The 24,222-nt window shown below is 40.2% G+C and overlaps 1 protein-coding gene across 1 annotated transcript in view; it reads right to left on the bottom strand.

Moving 5' to 3' along the window:
* Positions 1 to 20,940, bottom strand: part of MTMR6 (myotubularin related protein 6) — a 28,496-nt gene extending 7,556 nt beyond the window's left edge. Inside the window, exons 1-13 of the mRNA XM_040583580.1 lie at positions 20,845 to 20,940; positions 15,967 to 16,083; positions 13,906 to 14,068; positions 12,772 to 12,929; positions 11,921 to 12,049; positions 10,764 to 10,898; positions 9,267 to 9,399; positions 4,632 to 4,741; positions 3,424 to 3,549; positions 2,126 to 2,175; positions 1,134 to 1,334; positions 301 to 435; positions 95 to 221 (exon numbers count right to left, since the gene is read on the bottom strand). Coding sequence (XP_040439514.1) covers positions 95 to 221; positions 301 to 435; positions 1,134 to 1,334; positions 2,126 to 2,175; positions 3,424 to 3,549; positions 4,632 to 4,741; positions 9,267 to 9,399; positions 10,764 to 10,898; positions 11,921 to 12,049; positions 12,772 to 12,929; positions 13,906 to 14,068; positions 15,967 to 16,083; positions 20,845 to 20,868 — 1,608 coding nt within the window. The 5' untranslated portion in view covers positions 20,869 to 20,940. The remainder of the gene's footprint in view (positions 1 to 94; positions 222 to 300; positions 436 to 1,133; positions 1,335 to 2,125; positions 2,176 to 3,423; positions 3,550 to 4,631; positions 4,742 to 9,266; positions 9,400 to 10,763; positions 10,899 to 11,920; positions 12,050 to 12,771; positions 12,930 to 13,905; positions 14,069 to 15,966; positions 16,084 to 20,844) is intronic.
* Positions 20,941 to 24,222: the final 3,282 nt, after the last annotated feature.

Genomic DNA, 24,222 nt, shown 5'->3' with positions numbered 1-24,222 from the left:
ACATTCATGTGAAAGCGAGCAGCATTATTACAGACTATAAATGTGAATCTGAAGAACAAGTCACAAGTACACACGCTTCTTTTATAATACTTACAGCTTCCAGTTCTTTAATGTCTTCCTCTAGTTGTTTATTTTGTTCATTCATGTTCATTATAAGATTGAGCACAGATTGCCTGGGATGCATACTTCGATCAAACTGATGGTACATATTTCTCCAAAACCTGCAGGAAGCATACAGTTTTAACTATGCAGGGTAAAGACAAAACTGAAAAAGATATACTGTATACAATTTAAGCTTACTTAAAATTGAATGATACTGTATTAGGCTCCAAAAGAGTCAGTTCTGGAGAAAAGTCTGGATTATACAGAGGATTCCGGTATTTCTTTTGTTCATTCAGAAGGAACGGCCACAAGGAATATGTCTTCTCTTTTAACCTTAAAACAAGAAAAGATCAAGGTCAAGACATTGACTGCAAGCAAAAAGAACAGAAGCTGCTGAACCCAATTACTCCTAACTTTCTTCAAAAAGTTACCAGAGATACTTATAAATCTTGAATTAAGAGCTCTTAGCAAAATCAACTTCTTCCTGGCATATGCTAATGTCAGATGTAACTGTCAGATTTAGAAGTAGTACTGCTTATGCTGTGCAAGTTTTGCCTAGTTGCAATACTTTTAATATACAGTTTGAGACAAAGATGAACTGATGAAAACTTTACAGAAGTTTTCAACTGAAAGCATTTGGAGACATCCTATTAAATCTTCTGACAGTAATCAGACTCGAGCAGGCAAGAACTTTAAGGTTACCCAAAAATAGATTGGGGGAGGGAATGAAGTAAGATTTCCAAACTTAGGCTTACCTATTTTCAGGGGGAAAGAAAAAAAAACTACAAACAGAGGAGAAAGAAACCTTAACTTTCCCTATGGAAAATGAGCATGGGATTCTTCTCCCAGAATTATAAAGACTGTCATCTCGTACAAAAGTACAAGAAGCACTGCTGTTCCCTGATACGGTTCAACATCATTTTCAGTACTATGAATTCTGTGTCTATTTCTGTTCAGAGCCTAAACTGCAGAAGATTCACAGGAGTTCTTAGTCTTCCAGAATAAACAAAAGACACATGATGCCTGCTTACTTAAGTTCTTCTCGCTCTTTTTGACAGTTTCCAAGGAAGTTACCAAACTGGCATGAATGGACGTGTTCATGGATCTGAAGGAGGAAAGCTTCATTGTACTCAAAGGCTTGTGGAAACTGCTCAGTCAGATTCCACACACTTTCTAAAAACTGGGTGAACACTGGTGAGATCTCTTTTGGATCACCATCCAACTGACCACACCTGAAAAAGATTCCATAAACAGGTTGAAACTGGTTTAAGTTAGAAATCAAAAGTCTTAGTTGCACTTGCTTTTAAAAGACAGCATGTTAATTTGACACTAGCTTTGGTTTGGAGAGTAACCACCTAACTTTGAGAACACAAGCAATTTTTGAATAGAAATAGATCTATATTTAACCTGTTTTTCTGACTTGTAAATAATCAACACATCTATATTCAGTACAGAAGAGCAACACAAGACAGTTAGGTTCTTTTGTGTATTACTTCCACAGTCAACATTTGGAATATAACAGCTAAAAGCAAATTAATAAGCAGTAAGTAACAGCAAGGCTATTGTCATAGCTGACAATAGGCAGATCAAGGGGAAAAACAGAACTCTTAACATACAGGACTTCTAAAGGTAGATGTGACTTCATTAGAAGTAAACATAAACGTACACTCATTTTTACAGATACCAAAACTAAGTGTTTTATATGCCTAAATAGCGGGGACGTAGCTTGAGGTTCATTTTGCACTGCCTATGCATATGTGCGGACCTAAGCCACAGTCATCAACATCTGAGAGCAAGGCACCAGTAGCACTAGAAATTCATGTCTAAAACATAAATCAATTATCCAATAGGTATTTGAATAAATAGCAGTATACAAAATGCACTGCCTGCTGAAAATAGCTTACTCATTACAAAATTTCTAGCAACACTGCAGTAGTTCAAAACCCATAAGTTGTCTTTTGCTTTTAAGAATACTTAGTTTAGTTCACTGTATACTTTTTACTGTATTGGAAGGGTGAACTACCTGTCAGAGAACTTGTGCCCAAAAGAGATCCAGTCTTTCTCTATCAAGACCTAGAGGGTAAAAAAACCAAAATCTCATGTAAAAGCATTACTCAATCTTATACCTATAGTATTAACCTCACAGATTATTGATATATTGTATTTTAAATTTGAGTCAAACTACAGTAGGAGCAACTATTTGTCACTTTATAATTCTTTACTTTCTTGGAAGTCTTTCACAAGAGATTCTCAAAGTACGCTTCTAAAAATCAGTAAAAGCGTTCAGCAAGTTGACAATCAGACAACTGCTGTTAAGCCAGGTTCCCTTTAAGCATACTAATGTTGTATGACCTCACAAGTAAATTATCAACCAACCTGTTAAAAAATGCAAGGCATAGGAAAAGTTTTAGTATTGCATTCCTGCTATCATGGTTTACATAAAACCACAGAATGTAATCTTTGTAAGATTTTTATGTCATATAATAAGTTTGTTAACATCAGCACTAGCTTGTGTTATTAATTCAGTCACAGTATGAAGCACCAAAAAGGGACTGAGTACTGCCTGCCTATTGCAGAAGTTTTCACAGAAATCTAATTGATAGTGAGGACAAAAAAAAAAAAAAAAAAGCGCTTCCCTAATGATTACACACATTCTCACTATTCACTAAAAAGGAATCCTCTAATTCCTCCTCAACTTTACTTTTGTTGCTTGTAATATTTGTGGTAGTTAGTTCTAACCAATACATGGAACTAGTTTTATGTACAATCTTTCAGGAGTTCCTATAATACCTTGTGCTGCCACTGCAAAACAGCATTGGTTTTCCTACTCTAAAACATGGAATAATAAACTGCAATTCTTCCTGTCTAAAGAAAGATGAAGAAATTTAGACTGCTTAAATATCTTCAGGTCTGTCATTAGCAGAGTTGTCATTTTTAGATTTTAATAATGTTGATTTTGGGACAAGCAATAGAAGCAAAGAGCTGCTATAATTTGTTATATCTACTATTTCACATAAGCACTTTATGTTATAGAAGGATTACAAAGTGCTTTTTTGGATACAAGAGGCAGTCATTACAACACTTCTGCAGGGTGCCTAAAGTAATCCACTATTTGATTTCAGTTTAGATTTAAAATAAATAGTTCTTCCCAGCAGCAAAGTATTTCTAAAAGAAATACTTATCAGTATACTATAAATCTTATTTTTTATTTTTACCTACAAAAAAAAAAAATACCAGTACATTTACACTGCTCCCTTACTAAAAAAAATTTACGTCCTGTATTTACCAAGGAACAACTCAATAATGCAACAACTTGCTTACCATAAATCCTTTGATTGTTCTATAATAGGAATCTAGTAAGAGAGCTCCAAGAGAACAAACTTGGGAAGTCCTATCCCAGCCATCAGAGCAGTGCACTAATACACTGGCGCTCTCAACCGCTATTGCCTGCAAAACAGTTGTTTCTTAGTGAGTGTTCTAGACAGAAGTCAAAATTTAGTAAATAAATACAGAAGCTACATTTATCCCAAACTCACAGCAACAAATATTTTTTATATTTTTATATAATATTTCTATATTAAGCCAGAAAAATATTTATTATAAGGAAACGATCCTACCAAAAAGCTAGGAAATTCTCTCCATGGAAGTATGGAAAACTCCTTATAAAAAAAGAAATCCCACTACCACTTTTACACAAAGTAACAAGAACACCTACAGCGATTCCCAGTTCTCTTTCTACCCCTTATAAAACTAAATTTAAAAAACCCCCTTGCAACACAAAAAGCAGACTACACATTACAGGCCAAACATGTTCAATGCAAACACACCATTAAAGAGACCCACTTGGTCCTCATTATACTACAGCAAAGTTAATGACTAGGAAATGCTTACTAGCTTCAGCTCAGAATTCAAATCCTGGTAGCCCACGTATTTGTGAGTCATCTTTAGAATTACCCACTTTTCAGTAAAGTAACTCCTTGTTATTTCACCTACTAAAAACAGAGATCCAGGGGTTTTTTTTCACCCAGTCCCCCTCAGGTCAAGCCTGTGGCTTCATAGGTGTCTGGCAGAGGTAATTGTTCCTCTGAATTCTTCACAGAGTCCCATTTCCTTGCCACATTAAGTCAGTGTAGGCAGTTTGGCTTCTCTGCCATTAGTGCCCCGGGAGTTATTTTTCAGGGTACACCAATTAGTTTGATCCATCCACCTCTAAACCAGTTAGACCTTTCATAAATATGTAAAGGAACCAGGGAATATAAGGATCCCTTCATCCCCCAATAAGGGGACCAAGCAGCATTCAAAAAAAAAAACCAAACCAAAAACACGCACTCCAAAACATTAGCTAGCATATTCAACATCTCCAGTCATAAAGATATTTAAAACAGTGTATCAGATGGATCAGTATATATTAAAGCATCTACCTGCAAAAAGAAAAATTGCAGGATTTTACACATTACATAATATTAAGTATAATTTTGCCTGGTAGCAAGTCAAATTCTCATCAAACAAAGCAGCAGCACATAAGTTACCTTGACTAAGAAGACAGCAGCATCCAACACAGCTTTGATGTGACGCAACCATCCAGAATTCTCCAGACCAGACAAAAAGTCATTGACAGACAAACCTTTTGTGCCACAGACTGAAAGAAACCAAGAATTAGAAAGCCTTAAGCAGCTGCCTATACCCTGCAACGGAGAAAGAATAATTGTATATTTTTTCTAATGCTCTATGTTGTGCATTGACTAAAAATCTTCCAGGAAACCACTACTCAAATAGTTGAAAGAGGGGTACTACAAAATATTCTCCATCCAAAATTCAACTCTGTAGAACTACAATAACCATGAATGACAAGAGTAAGATCTTGGTGTTTTTTTCCACAAAGCAGCATTTAAAGTAAACACGCTTGCTATCCCCAACAGGGAGCTTTACCAAGGAAGGCAACACAAATACCAAAAGCTTACCAGAAGTACTTAAAAATTACCACTACTAGTAGGAATAGCTGCATCCAGACAAAACATACAGTTCAGAGTAGTCAGACTGCCAGAGTTTCATCACCTTCCCCACTCTGCTTCGAAGAATAAAGTGAGTGCAGTAAAAGGACATTATGATAAACTGAAATCTGTTAAGATTTTGCCTACCTCCAGACCTGGTATACTACAATCCTGACTATTCTCTACCATTCTTCCCCAGTATACTTTGATCCCATAACAACAATGACAATTGATAAGGCAGGGAAGAACACCAGGTTGAAGAAAGATGCCTTGCACCATAGCAGCAAGGGGTGTAGAGGTAGAGTGAAAGTTTCTCACACAGACACTTACCAATACAGAAATGGGACAGAGAACCTGGTTGTTGTACAACTTTGAGTAGCAACTCAGTTACATGACTGTGCAAACATGACAAACTTCTGACAACAAGAAATACTCAGTGGCTAACACAGCTTCATCTATGTTATTAAGACATACCCAAGTTGCCATTTATGGAAGTATGTGCCCCTATCACAGTGGAAACCTACTGTCTACCACGCTTAACTGTTGGACTTGATGATCTTAAAGGTCTTTTCCAACCTAAACAGTTCTATGATTCTAAGCTAACGGGCCCCAAATGAAAATAAAGAGGTTCTGTATCCAAAAAGCTGTCAGTGGGGATAGTCATACCACAGCTGCAAAGTAATCATCTCTGACTATGGGAGTGAGTCAATAAGGAAAGTAGAGAAAAAAATTCACCAAGTCATTTTCTGATGCAGCTTGATGGTCAGTCAAGTCCCCTACTGTAATGAAGGCTACAAACTCCTAAACCACTGCCTTATGGAACTTTCCTGCATCTGCACTACAGGTTTCTCAGCTTTCAGCCATACAAGTTTTGATATATTCCTCACTGCCCAGAAAGTGTCATAGTGCCAGTTGCTGCTGAATGTTATAACAAAGACAGGCTTCCAAGAAGCGTCACAGCACCTTTTCTAAAGCCCATAGATCTTTGTCATCTACAAATCTATCTAGCAAACCACAGCACAGTGAGGCAACAAAACATCAAGAAACCCCTGGATGCAAGACCTAGTTTTAAAGATTAGTCTGGAAATACCAGTAAAAACAGAAAAAGCCATGCTAGTTTTCCCTGGGCTTGGAAAGAGCTAGCACTGTTAGGCAACAGTTCTGCTTCTGAAAGGTCCAGCACATTGAGGAAATCAGCTGAGAACTACTTGATCCTTGCACCTAGCTCATGCTTTCTCTGCGCCAGTGGTTCCATACACCTGTTCCACCACAACAGCATGCAAAGAGGTCCACCACTCTATGGTTATGGTAAAGGAAAGAACGGAAAGCATTGAAATATCTAGAAATTCAAAACATGCAGGGAAGGGATTTCTAGAGGCTATTCATGGCTGCACACCTCTACATTCTATAGCTCATGGCTTAAAGCACAAGCTTCCAGCTAGAAAATAAACAGCCTTCCAGCCCTCTGTTCTCACCCAGATACTGCTGTCAAAACCTGCTTTTGCTCAGAATTTTCAGCTTGGTAAAAATATTTACCATTACTATTTCCCTATTCTAGTTAGATTTCTACATTTTTATAATCCAAGGCAGAGATACCAACACATATGTTGAGCCCAAAGAATTACTCTCCATTTCTGTGAATTGACACGTTTTTATACTACTTAATGATGAAATAAAGAAATTGTATTGACACCATTTTGACACTTACATGCTAAAAAAAATATAAATCATTTTAGTCCCTTATAGTCCCTAGAAGGGTCAAAAATGTTTAGCTACTTCACAATAACTATCATTCAAGATAGTTTTGGCTGCATGGATCCCATCATAAAAATGCATGCCCTGCATGCATGTGAACTCCAAAACCTGTATGTTCCACTGCTTGATTGTCCTTATACACACTACTAGCAATTCAACAGGTGACTAGAACATGCAGACTGAAGCACAGTGGGTTGTGGGAGAGTATGTTTTTTAATAAACCAAAAACCAAACAACCGCATCCCCTATATAGGCACTCCACAAAAAATCCTTTAGTTGACACACGTCCATTATCAAAATACACACAGCAGACCACAGCAGCTATTATTGAGACTTTTTCTCAAATACATTGTTTCTTAACATCTACAAACCCTTTTCGTTTATCAGAGTTCAAACTCTTCCAACATGTAGTACTATAGTTTTGAATATTTAAGAACTGGAATTTATATTTAACACCACAGCCACAAGTTTAGTCTATGTGAAGATTCTTCCATTGATGTTGTATAGATGGGCATTCTGCCCATCAGGGGAGCAGTATCATGTCCACACTGAGGAAAACTGTTTAAAAGTTTTGTTTCATGCAAGATATTTAAATAACAGCCGAATCCGAGATAAGAATAGACTGTAAATGACCCTAGCATGCTCCATGGTATAGTTTCATTACAAAAGGACGGTGGGAAGGATCTTACATTCTGCTTGCAAATAGAATCATCAGATTTGGAAGGAAACAGGGCAGATAAGCAACCTAGGAGCAGGACACATGCTGAAGAATGAGTAAGAGTCATTCATGATAAATAAAGTTGAGGACAGTCCCAGTTAAAATGGCTCTTGAACAAATGGGGTAATTGGTATCACATTCTTGATTTGAGAACATTCAGTTCAGCATGTCCAGGGGAATCTGGTACACAGAAGTTAAGTGACTTTTCCTCATTTAAGGTATGAGCCACTTGCATAGCATTTCCTTCCAGACAGCACATTTCTACAGGGGTCTGAAGAGTAAATTATGGTATACCTCCCTAATTTTTAAGGGTCCTTCCTACCCCTAAAGACAGTTGTACTTCTAGAATGGCATTCAGCAACACTCTAGTGAATTATACAGACTGAACAAAGGTAGAACTGCGTTAGTTTACCCCAAAAGCTGATCTGGAAAACTATAGACATAGACACAAAATCATGAGTAATCAAGTTCATTTAAACCAATCCTCCACACAAGGAAATACAAATAATCTTTCTGTAGCTTTCATTAAGGATGGAGTATATTTGGTAAGGACTGTCGGTAGGACGGTAAGTCAAATGGAAGGAATATGAAGTCTGAACTTTAACTGCATGATGCACACACTTCCACATCAGATGTTATTACACAGGAGCAGGCCTCTTCAAAAAACAACAAAAGGACATCGAGATGTATTGGCTAGTTTCTTGGAACTGAACATATTCACAAGACAAAGAGGATTATGTCAAGTTTAAAAACTGAAGTTCACGCTCATGCTGCTCATCTTTCCCTTCAATAAAGTTTGTGCAGGAATAGCCAAAAAAATATGTATTATCAGAGCTCAGTAGTATTCCATGTAGAGTGCCTGAAGAATAGGTTAGCAGCAGATACATGCTTAATGCATGCAAGACTACATCGTCAGCCTGTAGGATTTCTTGACCAATGCAGCCAGAATGCCTTCATCTGAATAGGCTTCCATACAAGGGTAAGCCTTTTCCATACCTGGAAATATTTACATACTTCTAAAAGGCATTTATATATGCCTTGTCAGTCAGGTGTGGAAGCCTGACTTCTGCCACTGTAATCTCAGTATTAATACTCCACAAAGAGTCTCTAATTTGTTTTCAGCTGTTGACCTAAACAAAAGATTAACAGAACTATTTAAGAGACTTCTGCCTCCCCATTTTCACCACCAGCTCGTGGTACAGTGAAGTGATTCAGTTTCCTCCTGCCCCCTTCTCTACAAACAATTTGAAAAGTACCTACAAGCACAGAAGTGGCTCGCCAAGCCAAAAAGCTCAACTTTTGTACAAATCATATGCTTATTGTGAATTCTGTGGAATTTAGTGCTCCTTGAAGAATCTGTATTCTATATATGAAAAGGTAGGTACAGAACATGTGTATACATGCACATATACTTGCAAAACACAGAAATTTTTCCCACAAGCCACTGACATACTGATCAAGTACACCCAAGACGTGTGCCACATTTAACTTTCTTCAGAATAACTTCATTCATTGGGTTTACAGTTTAAAGGTAAAGGTTTAAGGTAATTCATTACAATAGAGCACAGCAAACTGGTACTAAACAGAGCTGGGATAAAATACAGAAACATCAATACGGTTTGTATAAGCTATCATTAAAGACTTCAGAAAAATATTTATCCTGTTTTCATATACACTATTATAGTACCTTTAGAACATACCTTCCAGAAGTTTTTGTAAGCTGGATCTCATTACATGAATATTTTCAATGCCAACAAACTGGAACCTAATGTTAGAGTAGTTGTCCTCATTCTCATAGCCCTTCCCAGCAGCTCTGTTTGCCATTGCATTAAGCTTAAAAGAGCAAAATAAAAATACTGTAAACCGACATTTGAAGTAAAAATCTCAAATTAAGCAACAGAAGTCATGCAATTTCAACGAACTACACTGGGGAAAAAAACTACACGAGAGCACATACTGTAAACAGATTCTAATAATTTAATTCTTTGGCAAATCAACTTGAAAGCATGCAAGTGTAAGAAAGGCATGGTACATAAAAGACAACAGGCAGCCTGCATTTAGAACCGACTTATCTGAATAATCCATTTAATGATTTCCTATTCTCTCCTTTGTATTCCCACCAGTAAACCTTTATTTATTTCCAAATATTTCTAAGCAAATACACTACAAAGTTAACCTAAGAAGGAAAGAGTAAGACCCAGACTTAACCATGCACGCACTTTCCAGACATCCTAAAAATGTCAGTTTTGAGGGTAAGAACCTAATAAATTGCTGCAGCTATAAAAATTACAACTACAAACCCACACCCCCCAGCTGGCTCAGCTTTGGTCTGTCAAACTAACCTACTGTTGAATCCTCTCAAAATCAGTACAGAGCCTGCAGTGTAGGATTTTCACTTTACATTCTCATTTTCCAGCTCCTGTGTTCAGAGATTTGAGTGAAATTAAAACCAATTTAAATTCAGATGAGTTTAAAGAGTGAAAGTTAACCCACACATTCCACCATGGGTCAAAACTCCAACATAATTCAATTTAATTAGACAGTGACCAAGCATGGTGGTGAGGTCCTGGCACAGGCTGCCCAAAGAAGCTGTGGCTGCCCCATCCCTGGTAGCGCTCAAGGCCAGGCTGGTTGGGCTTTGAGCAGCCTGGTCTGGTGGGAGGTGTCCCTGCCCATGGCAGGGGGGTGGGACTAGGTGATCTTGAAGGTCCTTTCCAACCTAAACCATTCTAGGATTCTATGATGACCTCTGAATGCTACAACAGAATTTCTCCTACTAATTCCTGGCTAAGACAGACAGCAATAGCAGTTTTCACAGAATACAATACTCCTTCCTATTCTAAAAGAAAGCCCAACGCAGCTCACCATTTCACAAGTTTAATTTCAAACAGTTACAATGACTTGGATCCCACTCAAATATTCACTTAACTCTGTTTTAAGTATTTTTTTAAACACATCTCCCCAAAAGTTCACTAGCATATTCAGTGAATTCTAGCTCAGTCCTGAGAGGGTTTCAGCTTCTTTAAGAAAGCAAGTAATCAAATATCTGAATACAAAGGCCTAACCTTACCTCTGAAGAACACTTTTGCCTGTGACAGAACAATATTTAACATTTTTTTCCCCTTCAAGATTACACCGTAGGCCTGTATTCTAACATTCAGGCAGAGAGGCTAGTCTGTAGAACCTGAAATACATACCTTTGGCCTGGTGTCCATGACATACATGTAGCGATTTAAAGGATTTGCTTTACTGATGGCTTGCAACATGTGTTCATCTTCCAGGCACCTGGCACTGAAACCTGAGAGAGGTTGACTGCACCTGCAAATTGCAGCCTACCACAGAAAACAAAGAACAAATTAGCATCTGTTCAATCCCTGTATCTGAAATGCTTTGCAGAATTCTAAAAAGACACTGAAACAAATTGTTTCCTTTGGCAGATGACAGCACTTAACTGAAAAACGTTTAGGTGTTCCAACTTTTTAAGTACATCACTTGCAGACCTTCAAACACGGTACCTACAACTTAAATCTAAAGGTTTATAAAAATCTGATCAGGTTCATCTATATGGGCAAGGTACCAGTTTATATAGTGAACTTTCCCCAAGTATAGAAATTCAAAAAAAACCCACAGGCTGGAAAAAAATACGCCTCAGGAAAGCAAGTTGCTCTCTTGGTATGACATAAATCACAATTGGGTTTGCTACTGCAAGTACAACATGCTATCATCTAATATAATTTTCATCATGTCATTTTCAGTAACATATCATGTTTCAGAAGGTAATCAGGTGCATCTTCCAAACAGTAATTATCTCCAAATGGATCTAGTAGCTTAACACTCATCCTTCATAAATTCTTTAATTCAGCAAAGTGACAATCCTTCTCTCCCTTCAAAGATACCCACTAGCCAAGGCAGGCAGATGCTGCTTCACACCACCCTACCAAACCTTGCAAATCTTATTTCTCATCTTCTAGTTCTTTTTACCTTGCAAATTCCTCCTTAAGGAGCCAGTTCTATTCTTTTGGTGATTTTTTTTTTGGTTTTTAACCCTCATTTTGACCTAACATTTTATTCTTGATCTATCAAGGAAGACAGATCACTTGATGGAAAGTTATCTTAAGATAACTGAAGGTCAGCTACTGAAAACTTTAAGAGATTCAACTGATTACTTAAGCTAAGCCAGTTTAAAACAAATCCTTAATTCAGCATCCTGTTAGACACCACTAGTGTCAGCTGTATTTAAGGTTATCATGAGTTATACCATTATCGTACAAGTCACTATCTCCTTACCTACCCTGAACTACAGCCAATTGCAGAGAAATTATCTTAATGCAAGTGTGCTGAAAAGACACTATACCTCTTTATTTTTATGATAATATGACAACACTGGAAATCTTCCTTTGCTTCTGAACTTGGAGCTACCAACAATTATGGGCTTGCTTGCAGTTCTGGGAACATAAAGTTCTCTAGGATAGGTTTCACAAATCTGAAATACAGATACATAACATTATTTTTGTGTACAAGGCACAAAGCCTATACGAGTTTTATCGCATCCAATTTGAGATATGTTAGGTGAAAGAAGAGAGAAGACAAACACCAACATGTTTCTCTATATTCACATAAGTATCTCAGGAGACAGGCCATGGATAACGTAGTACAAATTAATAACCAAGTTATATGAGCAAGCACTGCCATACCAGCATTCACCTCAAGGTTGCAACTCTTGTGCAAAAACACCAAGAAAAATTTCAATATTTTATTTACATCACATTTCCCTCATTTTTTGTATTTGCAGGCTACAAAAGCAAGATGAAATCTTATCTGGGAATCAGTTGCACCACCACCGTTGTCTCCCACAGCCGACACTGCAAATGCTAAAGTAGAAAACTTCTCAGTTAAGAGAGCTAAGAAAGCTGCAGAGCACCAGAATTGCTGGTGTTGGGTTTCAAACAAGTAAGAATACTCTAGAAACAATCTCAAAGAACACATGCATCCATGCACACATACTTTTTCAATGAGGCATTGGAAAAAGCCTCAGTTAGAAAGCCATGAGATTGCATACTGGTTAAGGAGTTAACTCTCCACCTGCAAGTTCTTGCTTATGCTGCAAGCCAAGTGATTTCATAGTATTAGGCTGTTTTCTGTAGTACTAGAGTCAGAGGATAAAGCAGAAACAGATGCAGAGCATGTTTTCATTACAACACTTACCTTATAATCACGATTTGCATCAGACAATTGCCAGTTAGCATTTGGCACTCCCATTCTCTTATATTCTTCCGCTAGATCAATAAGCTGCCAACCTTTGACTTGCTCAGCTTCATTTTGTTTTGGATTATAGGAGAAAGCGTACAGTTCTTCATATTTTGCTATAAGGTAAAGAATACGACTATGTAATAAGTTGTCCCAAGAAAGGTCTGAATGGAGAAAGGTAGTCGACAAGTCTTGAAATCGCTCAAATTACAGAGAAAGTTTCAGGCTTTAAGATTGCCAGAAGAAAGCCTAAATAGGTACCTGACAATTGAAATATTTATCCTGCAACTATCATACAGTTAAGTGTCTGTAATTGTGTCAGTTATTTGAAGGTAGGTTATGACAGCTTTCTTGAGCGTGCTTGACCTATTTCAGCAGGGACACTTCTAAAGTCATGAGGGAATACAGAGGTCACAAAAAGACTGATAAAACTAAACAGGGCAAGAGCCAGAATTATTAGGCAACTTCACAAGAGCTAAAAACTCACCATTTCTGGAGTCAAGAAGTTTACATATACTGACTTTTTAAAAGCACTAAATTTTAAAACATCTTTTAAAGCAAAAAAGATGTCAAACTATTTTGGTTTTCCTAATACACTCTTCACTTATCACAGATGACAACATTTTATGTTGTTCTAAACACAAAGCAGAAAATGCAAAAGAAATACTAGGTGACAGAAGTCTTCTGAAGTTGAACTGGTAGTGCTATTTCAGCGTCAAAACTTCTGCTTTATTTTCTGAAACTGCACAAAACCAGTAACAAATTAATATTTGCTTAGTAGCATTTTATCTAGGGAACATACCAATTGAAAGACTATACGCATTTATACTCACAATTTCAGAGATAACACTAGAAATGCAAAAAAGAAAAAAACCCTAGAAGTCTCATATTCTGTTGGTGACCTACAAGAGCCAGACAGCACATCATCTGAATTTGTAGGCAAATTAATACTTAATCATTAAAATTTTTTACACACCAAATCCATTTAAGAGACTTTTCATATGTGTGTTATGTAAAAAAGCCATGGATTTTTTGTTTTCCACTCCCATCAACTCGTTATCCAGGCATATACTGCAATGTCTTTTATATTACCTGTTCTTGACAGCTGAAGCAAAGAGTTGTAGATGTCATGACAATCCCTCTCTCTGGGAACGACAAAATGAACTATCCTGAAGTTCTTGCACTGGATGACAAGCGGGCAGCCAGAAGTAGTCAAGGGAAGTTTTTCTACTGCAGCGATGTGATGATGTAGAATCTACGGCACAGAAAAACCTCACAGCGTAAGCACACTGCTGAGAAACAAGAACACCATACTATTTATAAGAACAGGTAAGACATTAATCAACATTGAACAGGGATTTTGAGTAATTTTGTAAATAATTTAGTTATAAAAAGAAATAAATTTACAAGAGATCCAAGACTGGCATTTTGGTCAGGATACTTTGATTAGTCAATATTTAATTATTCTCTTCCCTCATATTTTGAGGTGTTTGTGAGGAACAGTAAATAGCCTTCTAGATGAAAAAGTGAGAAGTAGAACTCCACTGTGGTTGTTCAGTACTCTTCTATAACTTTGCTAACTGACAAGCTTACATCTAATGAAGGTCCAAACAGGATATCTTTTTAAGAATCTACAGGAACACACTTCAAAATTTTCAGACAAAATAGAGCATGTCAGGCAAAGCCACTTAAAGAATAAGAAGAGATACAGAAGATGCTGAAGACTTTACAATTCCAGTATTTAACATCTACAGAACAAACAAAATATTAGAAAAACCACTTCCTGTATTACCCATAGGGTTATATAGACATGACAGTCTCGGCTACATGCCTTTCAGCCACTTTAACAGAAGACTGTCAAAACAATGGATATATAAAAGTCCTCCATATATTTATCTGTGCAGCAAATCTGCACAAGATTCAGGAAGATACATGGGAAAGTAACAGCTGTTCAGCCATGGGAAGAAAGCCACAGAAACATTACCTCAACCGAACAAGATGTTCTCGATAGAATTTCCATTACCTTACTGAAGCAATCATCTCCTCTTCAATATTGATCAGAATTGGACATGCATTTGAAAACTACACTGCCAAAAATGCATTTACAAAGAGAATATATCTTGGGGACATCATCATAATTATATTTGGTACTTGCATTATCATCACAGAAATGCAATACTTAGAATATAGGTTCAACTTCGCCCAAATTAAGCCTTTTAAGGTAGTGCACAGGGAGACAAGTAGTGCTTCTGAATCATGTTCTCCCCAATAATCCATTTTGTTCAAAAGGATAACAGCTTGCTTTGTACAAAGTTGTATATTGTTTCCACGAACAAACCATGGAAAATTAACTTTTCTTGGAAGTACTGTGAGGCAACTAGTCAGATAACCAGAATTAAGGGTCATCTACAAAAACACCCCTATAGAAAAAAAATTAACCATACCTAGGGAAATGAGATTTCATCCTGGAGACACTAACTTTGTCAGGTAGCCAGGCTGCAGTGGAAGCCAGAACTTGATGTCCACATGTGTGCCACCATGTGGCAAAGAATAGAAAAACTAATGGTAATTACTGTACTAGCCAACTTTGATTGTACAACTGGTCTCCAAGAAACTGCAGTTCCTTTCATTGTGGAGATGAACACTTGGGAAGAAACAGCTGCTTACCACTCAAAAAAAAGAAAAAAAAATAGGGCATGGGATCATCACTATTTCACCAAAGCCTAGATCTTCAGATTTTGCTGTCTCATTTAACCTAAGCAGGATCTAAATACAAGGTAAGTTAACGCTGAAATTTTAAACCTGATGCTTAAAACTATCCAGCAGTCTCCCACTCCTGCCTCTGAATTGTGGTGCAAGTCAGTTATTTAAAGAAAACCACCATGCATTCACTCCCGAGCACAAATGAAAGCTACAGAAAAAAATACAGCAGCTTGAACATTTTCAACATTACCTGATGTCAAAAATGCAGCAGTGTCATGCAAGAATACAATCTGCAAATCACTAAGTTATTATGACGCCATGAAGAAGGAGAGTGTGGGGAATAACTTATAACTTAGGTTGAATTCATTTACAAAAGTGTTCATCTTAGATCAGGAAGAACAAATGCATGAGAACCTGTGTTTCTGAGCCATAAGCATTCATTATCCTTACCCACGTCTCTCTCTGGCTTGAATCTATGAATAACAGATGAGTTGCTGTAAGGTATAGAGTTCCCGTCAGTGACTTATTGCTCGTGCTGAACCTATCCAGTAATTTCACTTGCTCCACCTGTAAGAAAAGGGGAGTGGGAACAAAATCTAATTTTTGCAGGAAACAAAACCCTAATTTTGCAAAAGCACTGTCAGTCTGTGCAGTAATTCCGAAAATGGTAGAAAGCATAACACAGCATACATAAGGCTATTCAGGCCAAACTATTATGAACACAATAACGGTCACATAATCTTTGAGAAAACTAGCTAGTTAAAATACCCTGTTTCAATACAGAAGTGCATAATGAAGGCACAGTGCTAAGCTCAACAGAGTACTTACTCCACATTATAATCACTATGGTTACTTACTAGTAAAAGAGACCAGGACATCAAGTTTTTAAAGAAATAATTTAAAACAATTATTAAGCTTTTAGACTGCTTCCCCAAAATAGAGCAAACACTAACAATTTCCTGGTATTGAGATGCCAGCACCAAATTAACAGCTGATCTCAGCAACATGCTTTGTTGGCTGTCTGCAGACTCAGAGCCACAAAGATTAAGTCCTCCTGACTTCAATTTTAGGTATCTACTGACTTTCATATCATCCTCAGCTTTAAAAATCTAGATCATCATTACCTTGCCTCACAGTCAAAATAAGTACTAATGAAATGAAAGTATTACACTAATAATTATAACAATTTCCTAGAAATTCAAGGACTGTGCAGGCGTTTGAAGCAGATATTTCAAGCCTGAGTCTTGCAAGGGTAAACCTCTCCTCCTGGTATTCCATCAACATTGTTATCTCAATACTATGGAAAACATTTCAAAAGAAAGCAATTTCTAGATAGCCTGCGTCTTATCTGCTGATTATAAGTTCACAGGCTCCAGTTTGCTTCATTTGAAGCAAATGTTACATGATTTTTTGCGTGTCATACAGAAAAGGAGCATGGAGAATGGCTTATCTCCATGCATTCCTCTTTCTCAGCAGCACTACCTAATGCCAAGTTAAAGGTCTTATTCTTGAGGCTTGCTGCTACTGCTGTTTAATGTATTGCAGAACTCCAAAAACTTGCACACCAGCAAGACCAGTGCTCAGATGAGGCGACTCGGAGAGCCCACATCTACTGTGCTGATGTTAAGCATTTTAATCCATATTTACAAACTTTTTTTATCTACTAAAAGCACATATAAAACACTGAAAATTTGTCTTTTCAATTCAGCTATTTCTTATAAATTTCTTACAATCTAGCAAGGCCTAATTTTGTTTTTGAAAGTTAGAAAAGCAAATTAATGCATACAAAGAAAAACAGAAACAGACGAAATGCAAATACCTACTAAAAGCCCATGCTACTATAATAATCTAGATTTTAGTTTAGAAAGAAAAAAAAAAAAAGAAGCTACACACATCAGTACCTCAAAATATGTTATGCTGTAACCAGCAAAGTATCAGTGCTCAGATACAGAGTCACATAAATCAATATAGCACAGCCAAAACCCAGAATTCATTTTGGGCACTTCTGTAGCGGTAACTCCTCAGGTACCTGGCACTGCATCTCTCCAGCAAATTGTGAAGTGCACAGAAACTGCTCCAGCTGTGTTACCGTAAAACAACCCACAAAATCCTGACATGCAAAGTTCCTTTCTCCTCCACATAACAAAGCAGCTATTCTCAAAGCTGTATTTCTATGCGAGATGAGGACAGGCATTAGTGCTCCAACTTCCTCTTAGGTGGTGAAGTCTTCCAGAATTCTGAAAGCTAAGTTCTAGATACCTTCCTTAAAGACAACTGAAATGTAATTTAGATTGACCTTCCACAGATGACATGTTCATTTAAACTTGACCCAAACCAGCTTTAACAGGTATTCAGGTAGATAGACTTTTTTTTTTTTTTCTTCTCCTTTTTAATCATGAAGTTTGGCAAATCCTTAGTTATGGAAAAAAGTCAATCATTTTTAAGAGAATGGGTTCACAAGATTAAGAGATTTAAGACTGCTATTAAGTTTTTATCGTGTCTGTAAACAAAGACCATTTAGGTAGTCAGAAGTGATAATTCTGACGGTAGCTACCACTAACAAATCAGTGAGTTTTTAAACCCGCAGAAATCTGAACAGCTACCTCAGTAATATAGAGTACAGTCAAAGCATCACCAAACAGTTTATCGGGATTAGGAGTTACAGATTATAGGCAATAAACCCCAAAGAAACGTTTCAATATAGGAGACAAGTTAGAACAGAAAGTAAGGCTGAAACTATACTTCTGAAGTCTTGCGTTAAAAAAGATGAGTGATTAAATTAGAACAATTAATCTAAAACAAAACCAGTTACAGTGTATGATTCCAAGATGCCTTTATTACAATTTTGTATGACATTTCCTGAAATTAAATGGCATTTTCCCTTCCCTATGTAAGTCTCAGGCTTGCTAACATAAATTAGGATTTAGCAGTCAAGCTAAGCAAAACTTTCCATCTCCAGTAGAAAACCCATCTGTATTTTCACTGAAAGAAAGATTTGACTAAAGAAATTCCAGTCTTTTTACTATGTTTTCCTTTAAAACATTTTTAAGGACACCATAGTTTTACAGCTTCATTGGAAAATTTTACCACCACATATTGTGAACTTGTTTTTATCGTTTGTTACTACTTCAGTACGAAATTTTCAGACAGCAGTGATTTTTAAGTTGACCTCGCTTCTTTATTCAACATAAGCCTCTTGGACAGTTTAATTCCACGAAAAGCTAAACTTAATTTCAGGTAGCTGTGCTGACAGTTCTAAGACAATTTTAACTTCAACATTTCCAGCAAACTGAAATTTGAGGACTAAAACCTATTTCACCATCTTCTCCTAGGGATGACAACTTCCTTGCACAGCAGCTAATTTGTGCAAGACCACACTTACTTCAAGCTTATTTAACTATTACTTTAGTAAAACAAGTTGAAAAAAGCCATGAGGTGCTGTCAGATTGGAAAAAAAGTAGGTATGTCTCAGCACAGCTGGAATAAGTTCCAACTTGAACCTGCACGTGCACAGAACTTAAGACCCACAGTGCAGGCTATGCTTTAGTTTTCTTGCTTTCTGTAAGTGTAATACTCAATTATTACCAACTAGCACGTATGTATTTCAATCCACCTGGATATTCAATAAGCCAACAGCTTACAAAAAGCTAAGCAAGCCTCATAATTATCACCAAAAACTTCATCTATTTCTAGCCATGAAATTTTACAATAAGTTGGTTTACATTAATTATAAAAAAATTGCTTGATGTAGTAAGTCTTGTATCTTATAAATTGTGTTCAGAGCTTGTTTGTCTCTTCATTTATATAGCTACATGAAGTATTTTCCCCAGCAGGGGCCCAACAACATGGAGAAACACAATCACTTGCAGATGCAAAGTCAGTCACCTGTATTCTTTCTAGCCTCAATTTCAGGTTTGAAACTTAAACAGCTACTCAGGTCATCAAGACACTTTGGTTTTTGTCTACTTTTTGTTCTGAAATTAGCTATGGACTGTAGCAATACAATATTCAGTTCCCAAACAAGGAGTTTCAGGTTTAAAAGTAAATAGGCTGATAAAGAAACCTTATCTCCAATCTGTCAGCCTGGTGCAAGATTATTCCATCCAGTAAACCGAAGTGCCATCTATAGTAGCTTCATCAGAGCCCTTCCTCTTATTTCATACATACACATGCAAATATATCTGAAAAATAAAATTAACTATACACACTTTATATAAAATTTATATGAGCTATTAAATTAAATATGAGCCAAAAAATTAAAAGCCTGTCCCTTCACATGATTATTGGTTATAAACCTACTATTTGGAGCTGAAATACAACCACTCCTTTTATCCACACGTATCTAAATCTAGTTTAGAGCCAAGACTATCAGATTAAGGAACTAATCACTTGACAAGTTCCAGGACCCAACAGAGAGGGGTTGTCTTTTCAGCAGCTGTTGCAGCCAGGGCTGATGAGCAAGATGAGAAAAATACTACTAGAAATGTAATTCTAGAAGAGCTGCAACTTAAAAACTTACTTCAAGCTTATTTACAAAAAAGACTTTTTTTACATTTTCATTATAGAGGAAGGACAAACTAAAAATAGAAGCAAATCAGAACATTCTAAAGCGTCAACTGCAGCTTAGCTTATTTTTTTGAATAGGCTAACACATGGCACGCATACCGATAGCCTGCATTCCTAACAACACACACCAGCCTTTGGGGGGGGGGGGAGGGGGGCGGGGAAGCAGCATTGTTTTCACAACTGATTTGCCTGTAAAGCTGGAAAGAACTGCAGGCAACCGCATCCAGAGCGCAAAACCCAACTGCAATCCCCTCCCAGCTGGCTGCTTCTATTCCCTACCCCGCATTACGACCATTGTCACACCAGAAGACTTTTTAGCGCCTACCCCTTATTAAGGAGGCGGTTCACCCCAGCAGGGCGCCACGGGGGTAGCCGGCACCCAGCTCCCCACGGCCGTTTTTACCCTTCCCAGCCCCCGGGCTCGGAGAGGGCCCGACCCAGAGGCCTCCGGGAGCGGCCGGGCCCGGGGCGCCTGAGCCTGGCACCCCCGCCGCCGGCGGCCCCCTTGGGCCCAGGGACACCCCGAGAGGCACGGGCAGGCCCGCAGCCCCCGCGGGAAGGCACCAGCCACAAAATGGCAGGAGAACAACGCCCCGGCCCACAGCTGACAGCGGCGGGGCGGGGAGCAGCCGGGCCCAACGGGCCCAACAGGCCCTCCCCGCCGTTACCGGCGCGGCAGTAGCACACCACCACTCGCCTGTTGCCCACCGCCCCTCCCGAAGCGCCGCCCCAGCCGGTGCGGTGAGGCCGAGGCCGGGGTACCTTGGTGGTGCGGATGTGCTCCATAGCAGTGCCCGCTCAGCCGCAGACGGGCCGGGGCGGCCGTCACCTAGAAACGCTTCCGGGGCGGGGCGCGGCGGGGCGGGACCGCTGCTGGGGCGGGACGAAGCCGGAGCCAGCTCCTTGCGGCGCCCCCCCCGCGGTGGGCACTGCGTCTCCGCCGTGCTACGAGCGGCGCGCATGCGCACGCAGGGACGGGCGCAGTGAGGCGGCGGCGGGGACCGGCGGGCGGGGGCGGTGACGGGCCGGGTTGGGCTGGGCTGCGGCGGCGGGGACCGGCGGGCGGGGGCGGGAAGCTGGGCCGCGCTGTGTGCCGTAGTGCCTGGGGATTCTCTGTGAGACCCAAGGGGATTAAGAGGCAGTGGGTACTGTGCTGGGGGCCACGGAGCTCAGCGCTGGCCGTGAAGGCCCGCCTGGTGGCCAGCCCTGAGGAAAGAGCGGTCCTGGGCCCCGCGGCGGGGTGGCAGTAAGTGTGTGGAAAACAAGGGCCATTCCCTGGTTGCCCAGGCCTATGTTCATGACACGGAGGAGTTTCAGTCTTTCAGAGTCTTAGGCATGGGGAAATTCCTGGAAGATGGTCCTTTTTGTTGTGGTATCACAGAGGGGCTGAGGTGGGAAGGAACCTCCGGAGGTATCAAGTCCAACTGGCCCGCTTAAGCTGGGCCACCGAGAGCCAGCTGCCCAGGACCATGTCCAGGTGGCTTTTAAATATCATCAGGGATAGAGGCCAACACCTCTCTGAGCAGCCTGTGCCAGTGCTCTGTCACTCTCACAGTAGAAAAGTGTTTCCTGCTGTTCAGATGGAGCCTCCTGTGTTTCAGTTTGTGCCCATTGCCTCTGGTCCTGTCACTGGGCACCACTGGGAAGACTGATTGCATCCTCTTTGCACTCTCAATTATTTATATATATGGATAAGATCCCCCAGACCCGCCTCTTCTTCAGGCTGAACAGCCCCAGCTCTCAGCTCTTCCTCATAGGAGAGGTGCTCCAGTCAAGTACTCAATGGTGTAGCCTCACCAGTGCTGCATAGAGGGGATCGCCTCCCTCAGCCTGCTGGCAATCCTTTGCCTAATGCAGCCCAGCATGCATTCTTTGCAGCAGGGGCCCACTGCTGGCTCATGTTCAACTTGGGATCCACCGGGACACCCAAGTAGTTTTCTGCAAAGATGCTTCCTTGCTGTGTGGCCTCCAACAGATATTAGTGCCTGGGGTTGTTCCTCCCCAGGTGCAGGACATCATACTTCTCCTTGTTGAACTTCATGAGGTTCCTGTCAGCCCATTACTTCAGCCTGTGAAGGTCCCTCTGGATGGCAGCAGGACCCCCTCGGATATCAGCCACTCCTCCCAGTTTGGTGTCATCAGTAAATGTGCTGAGGGTATGCTCTGACCTGTCATCCAGATCATTAATGAAGATGTTGAAGAGGACTGGACCCTGTATTAACCCCTGGATTGTACTGGCCTCCAACTAGACTTTGTGCCACTGATACTTCCCTGTGGACCCAATTGTTCAGACAGGTTTCAATCCACCTCGCTGCTCATCCAGCTCATACATCAACAGCTTCTCTGTGGGGATCTTGTGGAAGACAGTGTGAAAGTCGTTACTGAAGTAAGAACTGGTAAAAGCATGTTGGGATGGGGTGTTAGAATTTTAGGATGTACAAGAACAAATAACAATCTGCACAGTGCAGTGACTCATCCATGCTGTAGCTGTGTGGGTGTTGGTGCACAAAAATCTTGCGTGTGCTGCACAGTAGTTAAGAGACATGATAAAACTTAGCTTAAAGGTTGCAGAATGGGCTATATAAGTCTTGCTGGTTTTATAGTTATTATCTACATTAGAAATGGTTCAGTAGGATGGTTTTTATACAAAATTAAGCTCTTTTACTAACAGACTTTGTGATCTTGAACTTAAAAGTTTTTGAGTGGTGACATTCATAGACTGTCACAAGTTATTAAAATCATATTACGAAGGCGTCACTCTCCTTGACAAGTCCCCTTCTCCTGTTACGCCAATATATCTTGTCACTTTATGGCCTGTCTGATCAGAAGAATTTGTTGACAAATGACTCTGTAGAAATCATTCTATACATGCCACTTAATATTTCACAGTTTTGGGGCTTTCATTTTTTTCAGATGTTCAAAGATAGGCACATGCATGCAATATATAAGTAAACATGGACTAAACATCACAAATTACATTCAACTATGTGCCTGAAGCTCTGCTGTGTGTAGAGGGCAGCAATTCAGTCACACATAAATAATCTCAAAGATTTTTCCAGTAAATACTAGCTGTCGGCCACCCACAGTCATCAGCAGTCACAGCACTGAACATAGAGGTTTTTGCATTGCCTGGGATGCTTTGAGAAGCGCCAGAGGTAATAATATAAACCCTTTTATAGCACTATGACTCTAGATCTAGACTATCAAGTAAATTTAAAAGAAAAGCCTAGTAATGGCTTTTCCTGAGCAAACGTGGTGTGTAGGATACTGAGGAACTCCCCTGCATTTCAGCAGTGGCTTCCTACAGTTCCCCAGTTTTGTGTGAGATGCGTCATGATCCAGCAACTGGACAGGGCAGGGATGGAACCATTTACGCAGCTTCACGCAGTGCCCCATTGCATTTGTGAGTGAAGCAGAGCTGGGCAGGGGAAACGTGAGCAGTAACGTGTGCAGTAAAATAGGGCTGCAATTAGTAATTGAGTTCGTGCTGTTCAGGTGCTGTATGTAGTTTGTACAGGTGTTGAAAAACAAGCTGGGTCCTTGGGGAGGCAGATGAGGACTGTGTGCTGTTTTGCTGGCCACGACCCCGGGTTCAACTGGAAATTAAGCGGCTTTCGGGGTTTTCATGAAACTGGAGTTGGATTTTGAGCAGGTTTCCTACTTCCTGGCTGGTTACTTGGAGGTAGCCGTGGAGGCATCACGGCCCGTCCCAGCCGCCTGCCAGCGGCCCTGGCAGGGTAGTCGCAGCACGGCGGTGACGCGGGTGGTGGGACCAGCCGGGCGGGCACCGCAAAACCCTCAGGAAGGCGGCCGGGTCAGCACCCGGCTCGATGACGGGCTTACGGCAGGAGGCTCTCCGTTATGTCCGCCTCTTGTGCGGGTCGTGCCCAGGCCCAGCCCGGCTGCCGGCAGGTGTGGCGCCCGGCGGGGGCGGTAGCCCAGGAGCCGTCGGCTGTCGCGGAGCCGCGGCCCCCCCCGGTTTTCGGCCGTGGATGCTTCCATCTTCCAAACCGAGTGTCTGCGGTGCCTGGGGTGCTGCAGAGCGGACAGGCCTCGCCTGAATGGGCCGCTGGTCCCGCACGTTACTGCCGCTTTAAGGGCCGGCGGGCGGGGCGGCTGCGGCGCCGTCCCGTGGTGCAT

Source organism: Falco naumanni, chromosome 2 (assembly GCF_017639655.2).
Source record: "Falco naumanni isolate bFalNau1 chromosome 2, bFalNau1.pat, whole genome shotgun sequence".
NCBI lineage: Eukaryota > Metazoa > Chordata > Aves > Falconiformes > Falconidae > Falco > Falco naumanni.
The sequence above is the reverse complement of the archived record's forward strand: the minus strand, read 5'-3'. Positions and strand labels throughout refer to the sequence as shown.